At 35.0% G+C, this 15,765-nt stretch overlaps 1 protein-coding gene across 4 annotated transcripts in view; it reads right to left on the bottom strand.

Moving 5' to 3' along the window:
* The window catches only part of IPO11 (importin 11), a 207,423-nt gene that overhangs the window by 124,910 nt on the left and 66,748 nt on the right, over window positions 1–15,765 (bottom strand). For 3 of the 4 annotated variants that reach the window (XM_059417947.1, XM_059417950.1, XM_059417949.1), the window contains exons 16-19: window positions 12,379–12,505; window positions 4,415–4,448; window positions 3,860–3,900; window positions 2,200–2,316 (exon numbers count right to left, since the gene is read on the bottom strand). In XM_059417947.1, the coding sequence (XP_059273930.1) occupies window positions 2,200–2,316; window positions 3,860–3,900; window positions 4,415–4,448; window positions 12,379–12,505 (319 nt within the window). The remainder of the gene's footprint in view (window positions 1–2,199; window positions 2,317–3,859; window positions 3,901–4,414; window positions 4,449–12,378; window positions 12,506–15,765) is intronic. The other variant, XM_059417948.1, reaches the window with a different exon arrangement.

The raw sequence follows: 15,765 nt of genomic DNA, 5'->3' as shown, positions 1-15,765 counted from the left end.
AGTAAGTATCCAAATGACACCTCATGTTTTAGATCTAATTTCCACAGAACATTTAATATTTCACACAGGCTCTTTAATTTTGTTCTTTTTCATTGGAAATTCATTAAGTTTAAAGAATGTCTGCCTGACACCAAAACCTGATGATTACCTATCTTTTCTATGTATTTATGGAATCACTGCAATGGAATAATTTAAGTTTTCAACTTTTTCAAAAAGCAGAGAAAATATAATTTTTAAATAATTGCACATTATACTATGAAGATGGTGGCTTCACTGAAACTTCTCAATTAAACCATTAAGTGTCATCTCACTGTTATAAGATGGCTCAAACTATTTACAACCTAACGGACAAAAATGAAATTTAGCACACAAAAGATAAATCAATGATATATAAATGATGGAGCTGTTCGAAAGTTAACATAGATCGGGGCTCTCTGCTCAGCGGGGAGCCTGCTTTCTCCTCTCTCTCTGCCTGCCTGTCTGCCTACTTATCTGTCAAATAAGTAAATAAAATCTTTAAAAAAAAAAAAAAGTTAACATAGGAAAGTTCAACAATCAGACTACAAAAAATATTTCTCATAACCACTTCCTACCTGAATTCTGAAAACACAAAATATTACTGGGTAACTCTATCTCATTATTTAATGATGATAGTGTCACCCAAGTTGCTTAGGCTATTTATCTTCTAAAAGGCAAATATGGATAAAAGGACGAAATCTTCTACATTTACTAACACGAGGAATTTCAACTTAAGATACAAGGATTTAGAGACTAGGGAAGATGTAAGTAAGAAAATTCATTTCCACAAAAAGAAAGCTTCTTTAATAAATTTCTACAAGCCAGATAGTATATAAATAAGAAGATAAAAAATGGCCAAACCTTGTTTCTATAATCAGGTTTTTAAATGAAAAACAATTTACTGCATTTGTATAATTTCTAAAGCACACCGCACATTTATAATAATTTCATACTCATGAAACCTTGTGAGTTGGGGGACTTCAGAATTATCTTTATTATTTTATACACAAGGACACAAAGTTAAAGACTTTACCAAAACTAAATAGCAGAGAAAGGCATTTGAAATGAATTAAGAGTTTCAATTAACTCTCTGGGTGATCAAAATCTCTCAGTATTCTTTAAAAGACAAAATCAAAATAATTTAACTAATGTAATAAGAATACCAGGTGCTAAGAAGATTGTAAGATAATACTGTTTTTAGACACTCAGACCCGTATCAGCTGCAAGTGATTAAAACAGACTCAAAACTGCTGCTGGAGTTTCAGGGTGACTTTGAGTATCGGTAATACCACTAAGATGTATGTACTTTAACAAATTCCTTAAAATCTCAAACTATTTGAGATAATAAATTCCAATCCTCTCCCAAAGGTTTCTGTGAAGATTAAATGAGACATATAACGCAAATCACTTAGTACAGACGTTTTAACTTGCCCTTATCCAGTAATTGACAGCAATTCTCACCAGTTGCTTTAGAATTGAAAAACAAGCGCAAAGGTATCAAAATTCACTAAAAGATCCAGGAATACATTTTGAATCTGTGAACTCAGTTTTCTTTCCCTGTTATCTCACAGATTTACTTCAGTATTTTTCAAACAAGGATATGCAGTGGTGAACTAGGATATGAGAAATTACTAGGATAATTAGGGGTAGTTTCTTGGATTATCAATTTTCACACAAATTAAGAGAAACAGAAGCTGAGTAATTTAACGGTTTAATAATAATGTAACTGTTGAAAACTTTACATATTATTTTTATATTAAACATGTACATAATGTAGACCAAAATGTAAAACACATTTCATTTTGAAGGTAAAAATAATAGACCGCTGGGAATATTTGCATTTGCTGACACATTTGTAGCTATGTGCTCAAACACAATGAATTTTAAGAAGTATTATTAAGGATAAACTGGATCTACTAAGAGATATAAAATTCTGCATTCTAAAACCTCTATATTACTGATCCCATTTTTTAATTTTAAAATTTTAATTTTCTCAAGTCATTTTTTGAAAACTCAAGTACACATGTCAATATAACTGAAATCACAACCATACAGGTTGTAAGCATTTTAATGCACGTTTTAACTTTTAAAAAATGTACATAAAGCTGGTATATTAATGCATTCTACATATACTTCACTCACCTTCCTAACATTTATTTTAATGTTTTATAACAAATTTACCTGTATGTTGACTCTTTCAATCACACAAGAAAGGACATGCAAAACATGCATCTTTGTGTCACATTCTGTAACTTGCTGCAGTAGCTGAAAAAGTAGTGTGAACATGGTTTCCAAATACTGCAGTGAAACAGAAATAAAAAAGGGGTCAGAATAGAAATAGAAATATCTTGACAAACAGAAATAAGAAATAAAATAATAAAATAATCTCAAGCATTACCAAAGTAACTTCAAATTGTTCAAGTTGCCAATATTTAGAATGGTGAATTCTTTTTTATTATTGCTCAACAGGTTCATTTTAGAATTCAATTCATCCACAAACTCAATAATGTTTTCAGAGGAAAACTGTGTCTTAACTTTGTGTTTACATTTTATACCACTAACTAAATTGCTAAGTGTCTTTTCTGTCTTTGCCTTTCCATAATGCCTGTTGCCAATCACACAATGTTTTGTTTTGTGAAGTCTACTCATTAAAGTGAAATGTGTATCACTAACTATACTTGCATACTAGCTCTCTGATGTGGTCCGTAACATAAGCTGCATGGAGATACCAATTTCTGCACATACACATTTATTATTCAAAGCATGACAGATTATTATTAGGAAATAGAAAACAAATATTCCATGTCTGGCTATTAACTCATTTCTATGTTACAAAATTACAGTAGGAATTAACAAATCACAGGATGCCAGATATTTACAAAAAAACAAACATCTGATCTTTCAGATAGTTTGCTTAAAGAAGATTTTGAAAACATCTATTCCATCCAAAAATACCTAATGATTCTTACTAATGAAAAGCCTGCTCTTTAAGTTTCTCTAATGTATGACCTACACAAATAGTACAGATAGACTTTTTATCATATTAACTTTCTTCTTGCCCAGTCTTTTTTTTTTTTTAAAGAGAGAGAGGGGAGAGGGAGAGAGATTCTTAAGCAGGCCCTACCCCCAGCATGGAGGGTGACTCAGACCTTGATCTCATGACCCTGAGATCACAACCAGGGTGGAAACCAAAGCTGGATGCCCAACTGACTAAACCACCCAGGTGCTCCTGCCCAGTCTTCTTAAGAATCCACACTACCAGGGCGCCTGAGTGGCTCACAACAAAGAAATAGTTAAGGATAACCTAAGGAGTAAAAGTAACAGACATAGATAAAATGAAACTAGATTTTAAAAAATAATTTTAAGATTTTATTTATTTGACAGAGTGAGAGGGAGAGTGAGAAAGCACAAGCAGGGGGAGCAGCCGGCAGAGGGAGAGGAAGAAGGAGGCTTCCCGCAGAGCAGAGAGGCTGATGCGGGACTCGATCCCAGGATCCTGAGATCATGACCTGAGCCCAAGGCAGATGCTTAAACAACTGAGCCACCCAGCCACCCCTTAAAAAACAAAAAAACAAAAAAAAAACACCTAGCTGCATTATAATTGTGAAAAAGAAACAAGTTTGTCAACTCCAAAACAGTTAAGATAGCTAAACAAAAATAAGCAGAATGAAAAGTTATGAATCAAAATTACCAATACAAATAATTTCTTCCAGAATAATCCAATACACTTTAAAATTTGGCTTTAATCAATAATAGATACATATAATTTCATTTATAAAATAACACTTAATATTCAAAAGACATAAGCAGAAATTGTTATTAGTCTTATAAATATTCTTACCGGTAGAAACTGATCTGTTCTAAATTCAAAATCATCAACAGGTAAAGAGTAGTTAAGGAATATTGAGAATGTATGAGATATATCAGAATAAAATATGTCTAAAAACCAAATATAATAAGCCATTCAAAAACTATATTTTAAACTAACAAATTTTACCCCAAAACTAATAATTTAAATATGTCACTAAAATCCTTCACAATGAAAATTTTTTTTTTTAAAGATTTATTTATTTGAGACAGAGAAAGAGGGAGCATGAGCAAGGGGAGGGGAAACAGGAGAATGGAGACAAATAGAAGCCCTGCTGAGCAGGGAACCTAATGCAGGGCTCCATCTCAGGACCCCAGAATCATGACCTGAGCTGAGGGCATATGCTTAACCGAATGACCCACTGAGGCACTCATGAAGTGTATTTTTAAGATTTTATTTTTAAGTAATTTCCATAGCCAACATGGGGCTCGAACTCACAACCCCAAGATCAAGAGTTGCATGTTCCACAGACTGAGTCAGCCAGACGCCCCACCACAAAGGAGTATTTTTAAATTCTTTAAAGGATATTTAACTTCAGTGTTGTAGCTGTCTCAATACGGACCTAAAAAAAAAAGGTTATTAGTTTTTAGTAATTCTAGAGCTACTAAATATCATTAATATCAAATGCCAAAAGAATTTATTCCAAATCACTTTCTTTACTCTTTTTGTTACTACTTGAGTCACAGAGCAAATTTTCATCTAGAAGTAAAAGAATATTGCTCTTACTTTGCAACAAGAGTCGAAAAGAAAAAAATAAAAAGTCCTACCCTCTCCAGTTTCCCATAATTTATTTCAGGAGCCTTTAATCCATGAAGTACTTGCAGGAAAAAAAAAATAATTTGCCGTAAGTGTGTGGAGAGGGTGGCACTAAGAGAACAGTACAACGCGGTTGCCACAGGGAAAGAGAAGGTTGAGATGAGAGAAGAGACAGACAAATGGGATGGGGCCAGTAAAGCTGGGAGATGTGAGGGAGTGAGGGAGGAGAAAAATAGTATGAGAAGGGAAGATGAGGAGGAAGAACACCTATTTCCATCTGCAAATCCATTACAGGAAAGCCATAAACTACCCAAAGATATATTCCAAGATTTTCTAAATCCCAAAGTTCGCAAATACACAAAGATTTATGCAAGCTTCTGACTTTCCCCAATCTTATTTTCTCTGTATATCAGCACATTCCCTGGGCAAATCACATCATGACAGCTTAATCTCCCCATTATTTTCTTTCAAGTTTTACCTGTGATTTGGCCAGCTCAACTAGCACAGGCTACCAAACCCAGAGTTTCAACCCAGAGTTCAAAAAGTGAACTCAAGCCGTGACTACATTCCCTCTACTCTGTAAAACAATATATCTAAAACATTCATTTCCCAGCTGAGAGTCATTACTTTCTTAGATGCTACATTTAGTGTACCTGAAATAGCAACTGGCTTTGTCTCGGCAACCATTTTTCAAACAAACAGTTTTAACCATTTTACATGAGCTTCTGAAGTTCTGAGAGGCTGATTAGGCATGTTCACCAAATGTTAAGCACTCTATTGCCAAATCCACAGATCCAAGAGCCTCTAGTGCAGATGTTTTCCTGCCTGCCTTTCCTTTTTACTCAATGTCTCTAAAGGCAATGTGAAAATCTTCAGACTTTTAAATGATGCACCAGATTTGCTGATCAGAGAGTCTAATACACGCAAAGCACCCTATCAAGTAGTCTACCACAAACTGACCTAATGAAAACAAGAGATACTCCTGTGATTAAAAATATTCAGTAATGAGCTGTTATCTCCCAGGAATGTGTTGGATCCTGCAGAAAAACGCTTTAAGAGAGATCTAGTCTTTGTCCTCAAAGAACATTCTTGAAGGGTACCAGACACCCAGGTATTAAACAATTATCAATAAAAATGTCAAACTTGAAAAGTTTAAGAACAGGATAATCCCCCTGAGGACACGGACTGATTGGTCACCTAAACTGTCATCATTTAGTACCGTGTGAGGCTTACAGCTGGCTCTGTGTAAATAATTAAATTCACAGACAACATGACATAAAAGCCCCCAAAAAGAAAAATGGCACTCACCTTTAATTTGCTTCATTTTTTTCCACAAAAAGACCACAGACACACCTAACTCATATCCCTGACATCTATACAAATTAAGTACAGGAATCAAAAGAGGCATGGGAATAAAAACTAGCTGTATTTCTACACCTAACAAAGGGAAGTCAGGGTAGTAGAACATTCAGAGGAAGAGACCAAATGAAATGAGATGACTTGCCTAGACTCTAGTTTAACTCCAAAAAAAGGAAGCCAAATTAGGAGGCAAAACAAAAAGCCCACAAAGTTTAAGAAAACAAAGGCACACTTAAAAAAAGGACAAAAGTAAGAACAAAATTAGCCATTTTTGAGCTATGGGAAAAAAAAAACAGGAAGTACTTACCACAAAGAGATAATATAAATTTCACAGTGATTCATAAGTGATGGGGAAAAAGTCAAAACTCAAATTTATGGAATAAAGAGCTGGGGAATGTGACAGAAGATGGGTAGAAGAGAGTCTAACAATTGCTAGAACACTATTTGTTCAATAAATACTTGCCAGTAAATGAAAGAAAACAAAGTACCCTAAACATGACTTTGCATAGAATAAAAGCCTCCAAAGGTGAATGGAATCCAAAGTATCCGGAAGTAGATCTAGACTGTGTGAACTCAGCCTATGAGTCTATCCTAACTCCCACTGAAATCTCAGAAAACTCCTGAAAATTTAACATCTAATTCCTTTACTAGGGCAAAGAAGTACCATCCAAGTAGAAGAAATATTATAAGGATCCGAGAAAAGCATGAGAGCAACAGACAAATAAAGGACTAGAAACCAGAGGTCAGCCCTACTGCCTAAGAGGATTGTTATAAAAGAAAGAATAATCAGATATTTACATATACTTACATACCCCACTTCAGTGACAATGACCCTTAGAAGAATTGTCAAAGTGGCTAATCTGAATTCCACACTCAAACTAGCTCAATTCCTCACCACTCCCACAGCCTGCCCTTAACAGTAAAGGCCATCCACACAGTAAAACATCATGGTGCTGGGGCCAGAAAGAAATGGCAGTGACTAGGGTATTGAAGACCACCAGGAAAATGTAAATAAAATTAATGGAAAAGAATAAAGTAATCCGCTAAAGAGAAACAGAATAATAACTTCATAACTGTAAGGACTTATTTTATATTTTTATATTTTAGCCAGAGGCTTCCATCGAGGTTAAACAATAACCTTGTTGTTTAACCCTTAAACTGTTCCCCTTACCCCAGGGGACTTAAAAACAAGTCCCAGAAACCAGCCTCAGGTAACAAAGCACAGATACAATGATGGGTCCGATCAGTGGGGGTTGCATACTGTCTCCCCAGCTACCAAGGAGAATGGGCCCCACTGTTTGGGAGCCTTTTGGGCGCCAATCCTAACCAAGGTGATTGGCTGGGTCAAATGTCTACTAGAGGGTAAACTGTAACTCAATTGGTCACCAAGCATCACTATACAGCTTTCTCTGTGTATTACAATTTCACTGGCCACCTGTGCGTAGCCAGGCCCAACCGCATGGCCTTTGCCCTTAAAAGCTAGTCCATAAAGGAGAGTGGGTCGCCCTCTCTGTAAGAGGCGCAGCCCTAGCCGGTCAGGTTGATTCTTGATGCTTGGCGCGAAATAAAGCTTTGCTTGACCTTCGCTTTGTATCAGTCTCACTCCTTTAATCACGGACCCATTACTGGGGCATAACAATAGCATAACAATTTAAGAGAGCTCACATCATTCCTGGATTCTCTTTATTCCAATCTCTTAACTCTTTCAATAAACATTATCTAAGTCTTGACACCATACGAGGCATTATGGATGCTAAGTAATATTATCTTACATACTTGTACTATTATTACTTGCTATTAGTATGCTTATTTTTTTTGCTCTCTTCCACAAAAAAGTCAAGATCAGTCAATTATACTATTTGATATATTTCTCCTGAAACACATGTCTAAAGTAAGTTTCTTGAAAGAATAAAAATCATATTCAATTTATTTATCTCCTTTTAAGAAAAAAAAATTCTTAGTCTTATTTTCTGAAAAATTTTTTGAAAAATTGAAATATACTGACACCTAACATTGTTTCAAGTATAGTTTCAGGTGTAAAGCTCATTTTCATATATTCTAAGTACCAGACATAAGGATATAAACCTAAAACTGACTAATGGAAGCTGACTAAAGTTTCCTTTCTTCCTGGTTTTAGAGTGGCCTAATAATTTGATATCTCAAACACAGATTTTTGTTGATGTTTCCTTTGGAAATTATACCTACTGACTATAATTGAATTCAGAATTCATTCTGTGAAGACACAGACTACCCCCAGAGTTTAAAATCTCCAGCAGTGTTTCAGAGAAACTCAAAGAATGGGAAAATGAAGAAACAAAATCAAAATGGTAAGAGAGAATGAGTGACCGAAATGGGAGACCCATAAAAGGCACAAGAATGGAAAGAATTTCAATGCACCCTTAAAATATGTCTGCCCAATCCCAGCTGTACCTCCCATTGTACACTCAGGGTTTGCTGCAGTTCTGTACATGTCACTAAAAGTCCATTCTTAAGGCCATTAACTTCCTTTCCATATTGGAAATTCATTATTTCTACACTGGTAGTTAGCCTGCCCATAAAAATGTCCACTTCTTTGCTTGAGATACAACCCCATCACGGCGTATTTCCAAACCATAAATCTTCTGGTTGTACCACAATTCACATTTCATAAAGCTTTTTACAAGGGTGAAAGAATATACCAACACTAATTTTTTAGTAACTTACTGTTAATGGTGTTAAAGGCTGCATAAATACCTGAAGTGAAATTTACCAAAAAATTTTGTAATTTCTGAAATTTAAAGACGAAACTGGCTCAAAAGCCTTAAAAATCAAAAAAGCCCAGTATATTAATCAAATATTCTGGTTAGTAATCATTTGGGTTAGTACAAAAAGAAGGTCTCCTAAATGTAGTCACTCCAGTTCATTACAGTGAATAGTACTACAGTAATACATACTATAGCATTGTTATCCTTATAAAAAAATAAATAAATAAAAATGGAACCACAGTTCTTATCACATTCAAAAATAAATTCTAGATAAAGAAATAAGGGTAAAGAAATGGATTAAACAATGAACAAAAAGAACAAAACAGAAATCTGATTGCAATAAAATTAAAAACCTTTCCTCAACAAAAACACAAAAGAATGAGAGTGGAAAGACAGATTCAACTGCATTTGGAGGGCCTTATTTTTTTAAATATTTGAAATATGTATGGAAAATTACTACAATGAGAATATGGACACCAGAAAGTGAGCATATATTGGTGCTTGTTACGTTAGTCACTTAATTTTTCCTTTCCTTTGATATAGTTCTTAACTCTTAAAAGATTACAAAGTTAAAAGTCTCCTCTTTTTAAGTATGAATCAAAAATAAGCTCGGAAGTAAAAAAATTTTGAAGTAACAATTATCTTAAACCTTACCAAATTTTCCCGACATTTATTACAAAAAGTTTCCAAATATTGCAGCACTATAAATGCTTGTTCATTATGCCTACTTCAAGTTTTAGTTCATAAAATCTGGCTATCTCTAACAAGTCAAACTGTTAAACAATGAGGAAAAGTTAAATATTTCACCTAACGCAAAAAAAGTTACTCAATTTGCATTATATTCCCCCAGATGAAATGATATAATGTCAAACTGTCATGCAACTATCAGAGAGAGATGTACTCCACCTAGTGGCCGCTGGTATTCTAAGATTTATGGGGTCCTATACTATCTAGAGAAGTTGCTTTCTCAAGTTGCTGCACTTTATCTGCTCTGTCCTAGCCAGTCTTATAATAACATGGCCATAACATTTGGAAGCCACACAGACAACCACAGTTGCTCAAGATTAAATCTATCTCAACTCTTTAACAGCAACACTCAAGCAAGAGAATATAGATTCTGTAAGCCAGAGAGCATTCAGATAGATGAGTATCTACCTACCTATCTACCTACCTACATACCAATCTATCTACCTACCTATCTATCCACACGTGCACATGTATGTATATATGTCTATATGTTTGTACCCTGCTGTCTGTCAATATGTATGAAGTATCTTCCCTCATTAGCCAGCATTTCTCACAAGCTGAAATTAAAGTAGTGTATCCTATATATACCAAGATGCCAAAGTGTTCAACATTAACTTGGTACCTTACTAAAACACAGTCTTAAAGAAGTAAGAACAGAATAATGGTGGCAGGATAAAACAACTGTAGGAAAATGTAAAAATGAGAGGAATTCACTAGAAGATATACAGGAAAAGGGCAACAGCTTAATCTACAATACCATTTCCATACACCAAGTGTATCCCTTGGATATTACTGTATTATCATCTTGGATGGTCACAAGGCAAATGTACATTTTAAAGTTTCTGATCAATCCTGAAGTAAGAGGACTACTGGAATATTTAGTCCAGTGTTTTCCAAATCACCTGGCCATGAAACCCTTTTGCTCCACTAACACATGTTCATATATGATTAATGATTTACTTTTTTTTTTTTTTTAAGATTTTTACTTATTTATTTGACAGAGAGTGATTACAAGTAGGCAAAGAGGCCGGGGGGCAAGGGGGTGAAGCAGGCTCCCTGCCAAGCAGAGAGCCCGACGCAGAGCTCAATCCCAGGACCCCGAGATTATGACCTGAGCCAAAGGCAGAGGCCCAACCCACTGAGCCACCCAGGTGCCCAATGATCTACTTTTAAAGTGTAGAACTAATAGATCATTTTTCTCTTTATTTCTCTCTAAATTGGTTCATTAAAAATGAGTACAAGATCCAAAAAATTTCTCTATTTCCCAAAGAAAATTAGCTGAAATTTAATCCTTCTGTAACACCTCCATAAAACATTTAATGTCTTCTGATACATCTGACAGAAGAGCAGATAATGTTTCCAAATGAGAAAATAAGAATTCAAATCTTATATTTTATCTTAAAGCTATTACAAATGTAAATTCAGTCCAGCAAATACTAATCTCAGAAACAGCTAGGTTTTATTAATAAACTTCTAAGAATTTACATGGTAAAATAAAACTGGATGGATTCCCTTGAAACTTCCCATGCTTAAAATACTGAATAATTACGACATGATATTTAGAGTAAATTCTCAATTATTTACACAAAGTAGATTATGCTGAAGTAAAAACATCCAAAGATTAGTTCTTTGCGTTTGGAATATATTGAACTTCTAAAACAGGTTTACCCAATTGTGTTTTCCTTCAGTGAACATTAGAAGGAGTTTATGTTACCGTGGTATACATGTGAAAACAAAAAAGCCTTTGCTAAAAAAACAGGGTTAAATTTTTTAAAAGGAGCATATCAAGAAATGATTAAACAAGATCTTAGCCTAACTCGGAGGTGGGGGGGGACACCACGACACAATCACTTAATTTTACATAAAAATAATTTGAAACCCAGGAAAAGACAACTAAACCCAATCTTTTCAAGACTGCTAGTGTCAGATCTAAGCCCAAGACAAAGAAAATGTATAGTAGGTCATGAATATATTCACTCAAGCATAAAACAAAGCACCAGTAGGGGAGGAAAAAGACCATTCTACACAATGTGGACCTTCTTAAAAGACAAATAAAAACAACTGTTTAAGTAACTGACCTAAGTATTAAAGCAGCAAACCTACTGCTTTTAAGGGAATAAAGCAACAAAGAAGCCATTATCAAGTTTTTAGTAACAAAAAAATCAAAAATAATATACCAACATTATAAATAAAAAGTCTGACAGGAAATAATTCCAAAGGTTTAAAAAAAAAAAACCATATATACACATCAAAAAACCCTCCAAAAATGAGGGACAAAGAAGAATCAACAACAATAAGGATAAAAGTGATTGTGGTGCAACCCCAAACGTGAGAATGACAAAATCTATCCTGAATTAAGAAAAAAGCAAGTAAGCCATAAAAGGATCTTAAAACACAGTCTTCCTTTATTCCTACTAAAAAATTATAAATTTTAGAATGGTACAGCTTAGGGGCGCCTGGGTGGCTCAGTGGGTTAAGCCTCTGCCTTCGGCTCAGGTCATGGTCTCAGGGTCCTGGGATCGAGCCCCGCATTGGGCTCTCTGCTCAGCAGGGAGCCTGCTTCCCCCTCCTTCTCTGCCTGCTGCTCTGTCTACTTGTGATCTCTCTCTACCTCTCTTTCTCTCTCTCTGTCAAATAAATAAATAAAATCTTAAAAAAAAAAAGAGTATTTAAAATGGTACAGCTTAATTTTTTTTTCATTGATTAATGATGGGAAGAGCACAGAATAATCAAAGGACTTCCTTCCCTCACACCAAGGAACAGCTACAACAGTGAAAGGCCACCAACATTCTAAAGATACAAAAACCATGTGTGAATTTGAAGTTTAACATAGGTTAAACTCATTTAAAAAAAAAAAATCTTAAAACATTTAAGGGACGGACATACCACTAAGTCTTGATCTTGAAGCAAATTACAAATTGCCTCATATAACATGGGTCTTAAGTCAGACTTGAATTTCACAGAAATCCACTGACCGATGAGCCAAATCACCCTGCGTCGCAATGGCTTATACCTGGGTAAGGAAAAATCATGAAATTTAAATGGTAAGTATTTTACAAAGCCTATTTCATTTAGAGTATTTCATCATTTAAATTTTAAATATAGTAAAGAATCAATCTCTATTTTTATATAAAAGCATAAAAAAGCTACTTCTAAACATACCACAGTACAAATATTAACAAATTACTATAAATCTAATTATTTTATATTTAAGAACCATAACATAAATATGTACACAAAAACAAGTCTATTTCTGTTCCTCAAGTAACCAAAAACAGTTAATCTGATAAGGCCTAAGTAGCTAATGTCCCAAACCCCAAGGTTGAAGAGGCCCCCAAAGAGTAATAATAAAGGAATTCCTGTACTCAATTTTCCAAATCCAAATGTTTATCTTACAAAGATTATTTCCCAGAATACTGTGAGAGATTTCCACATTTACATACTCACATAAACCTACACTGATATTGGGTAAATTCTCTAATTTTTAAAGTGCCCTATTATAGAATGTGACTCATACTATCAAAATAATGATTTTACATTTTAAAAGCTGTAAAACCTTTGCAGTAACATGTATACATATTTGTTTCTCTATGATCCGTCTTTGCTAAAGGCAATGAAGTTTCTTTAGGCAAGGAGGAAAAAACCCCACAAAGCTATAAAGGACTATGTATAAGAATTTCAACCCAAAGTCTCTTCTTGATACTCTGTAATTTTTAGTAGTGAGATGATAATTGTTTCAGGGTACAAATGGAATAAGCTAATGAATATTCCACATTTTTAGAAAATTACCAAACTATAACATGATGAAGCAGATAGAAAGAACTGCTCATTAAAGATGAAACAATGTTTAAGTACTCCCTCCCCACCCTCAAAAAGTTTCTCACCTAAAAGAATTAAAGAATGCAAAGTTATATAATAGGATTTCAGAAAAGGAATAGAGAAGAGTGGGTAGGAAGAAATTAGATTTGAATAGCCTTTAAGATAAAGAGTATTTGGGGCAGAAAACTGGAAAAACTGCCATTTCCAGGAACTGGGTCTGTTTAAACAAAGTCACAGAGGTGGAAGTAAATGAGACTTGTATAGACTGTAGTGGAGAACCCACAGAACCACCAATTCTGAACCAATCTCACATCTCTGAGATTACCACATTCAACATTCCACTCCAGATAAAAAGAACGAAGCTCAGAAAGGTCAAATCTTAAGTTCACTTAGACGACAGTCACTTCTGGGCAGAGTTAAAATTAGGGGATAGTTTGTCCCTCCAAATGTGCTCCCTGGACGAGCAGCATCATTTTCCTGGATGCATGATGGAATCATACAGTCTGACCCAGACCCTAACACATTACCTAAATCAGAACATGTATCTTAACCAGACCATCGAGAGATTCATATACACATTAAACTTTGAGAAATACTGGTCTAGATCAGCTCAGTCCAGAAGAAACATAATGCAAGACAAATACGCAATTTGAAATCTGTTAGTACCCACATTAAAATAAGTAAAAAGCAGGTGAAATTTTAACATTTTTATTCATCTCAATATATGCAAAATATCATTTCAACATGGAATCAATACATATTTTAAACTCTTCAGTTTTTCAATTTAAATTTTAGTTAATTAAAATTAAAGTCATTTCCTCAGTTGGATTAGGTACAATCCAAGCACTCAAGAGCCATACATAGCAGCAACTGTACTGGACAACACAGATGGAGAATAAATAGCCTCCAGGGTTTAAGGACAATCAAACCACATAGTGTGCTCCCACTAAAGGGCCATGTGGTTACCTAATGGAGGTTTTCTCTGCATCAAAGGTTCTCTCACTTCCTACGGGCAGAGTCACAGCCCAACTTACTCACCACAGACTTTACAGGACATAGCAAATTCACGGCCAACTCAAAATACTTGCTGAGTGAACAGACAGCTCTTTACGAGTCAAAAATATTTTGTTTCTTTTTTAAAAAATTTCAAGTTTTTATTTAAATTCTCAGTTAATATATAGAGTAATACGGGTTTTAGAAGGGTGAAAATCACTTTTAAATCCTCTCCAACTCTACAATTGCACACCTCTCAAGATTTATATAGAAAGCTTCTTTTCGGGACGCCTGGGTGGCTCAGTTGGTTAAGCAGCTGCCTTCGGCTCAGGTCATGATCCCGGCGTCCTGGGATCGAGTCCCACATCGGGCTCCTTGCTCCACGGGGAGCCTGCTTCTCCCTCTGACTCTGCCTGCCACTCTGTCTGCCTGTGCTCACTCTCGCTCTCTCTCTCTGACTAAATAAATTAAAAAAAAAAAAAAAAAAAAAAAAAAAAAAGAAAGCTTCTTTTCATTCATTAATGTAGTCAAAAAATGTTACCTGATCTATGACTACGTGCCAGGCATTCTGATAGGTGCATAACAGAAATAAATCAATAGAAATGCACAATTCAAAACAAGAACACAGTCTCTTGGAATTGTTAAAGTCTCTAACTCTAAACTAAGAAAAAATTACAAAAACTACAAAAGACCTTTATCCTTCCATTTCAGCCATTCGGTACCTAAAATCAGTCAAGTGCTTTTTAAAAGTATGTGAAACTTAAAAACTGGGAAAAGTTCTACATCAAACAACTCTGTACTACTGAATGGGGTAACCCAATACAAGCCTAAAGTGCATCCAAATGCTTTCTGCCATCGTGTCGCTCCAAACTATCTACCCTCTCCCAGACCTGCAGTAGGCTATGTGTGATCCCAAGGCATTTGGTTGGTCATCCTTCACAGCTATTATTTGTGTGAGTCTACTTCTTACAATAGGTTTACCCCTACTTTCTACACAAATAAAGTTGGCTTTCTTGTATATACATTTCTTCTAGAATCTAGAGATCTCCATCTTTCTTTATCTTTGTATAAAATTTCCTCCTGCAAATTATCTTATCTAATACCAAATACTCCATACATGTTACAATTCACATTGGAAGTAAAAAAAAACCAAACCAACTTTATTTTTCAAATCCAAGAGTCACAAGTCTTATTCTACACTACTGTGATCAGCTAAATCATACTATAACTTTTTAAAAGTTGTGTTTTTTTAAAGATTTTATTTATTTATTTGACAGAAAGAGATCACAAGTAGGCAGAAAGAGAGAGAGAGAGGAGGAAGCAGGCTCCCCACCGAGCAGAGAGCCGGATGCAGGGCTTGATCCCAGGACCTTGAGACCATGACCTGAGTCGAAGGCAGAAGCCCAACCCACTGAGCCACCCAGGTGCCCCAACTTTAAAAATTTTAAGCAATTTTTTTTT

This window comes from Mustela nigripes, chromosome 12, assembly GCF_022355385.1.
Source record: "Mustela nigripes isolate SB6536 chromosome 12, MUSNIG.SB6536, whole genome shotgun sequence".
Taxonomy (NCBI): Eukaryota; Metazoa; Chordata; class Mammalia; order Carnivora; family Mustelidae; genus Mustela; species Mustela nigripes.
The sequence above is the reverse complement of the archived record's forward strand: the minus strand, read 5'-3'. Positions and strand labels throughout refer to the sequence as shown.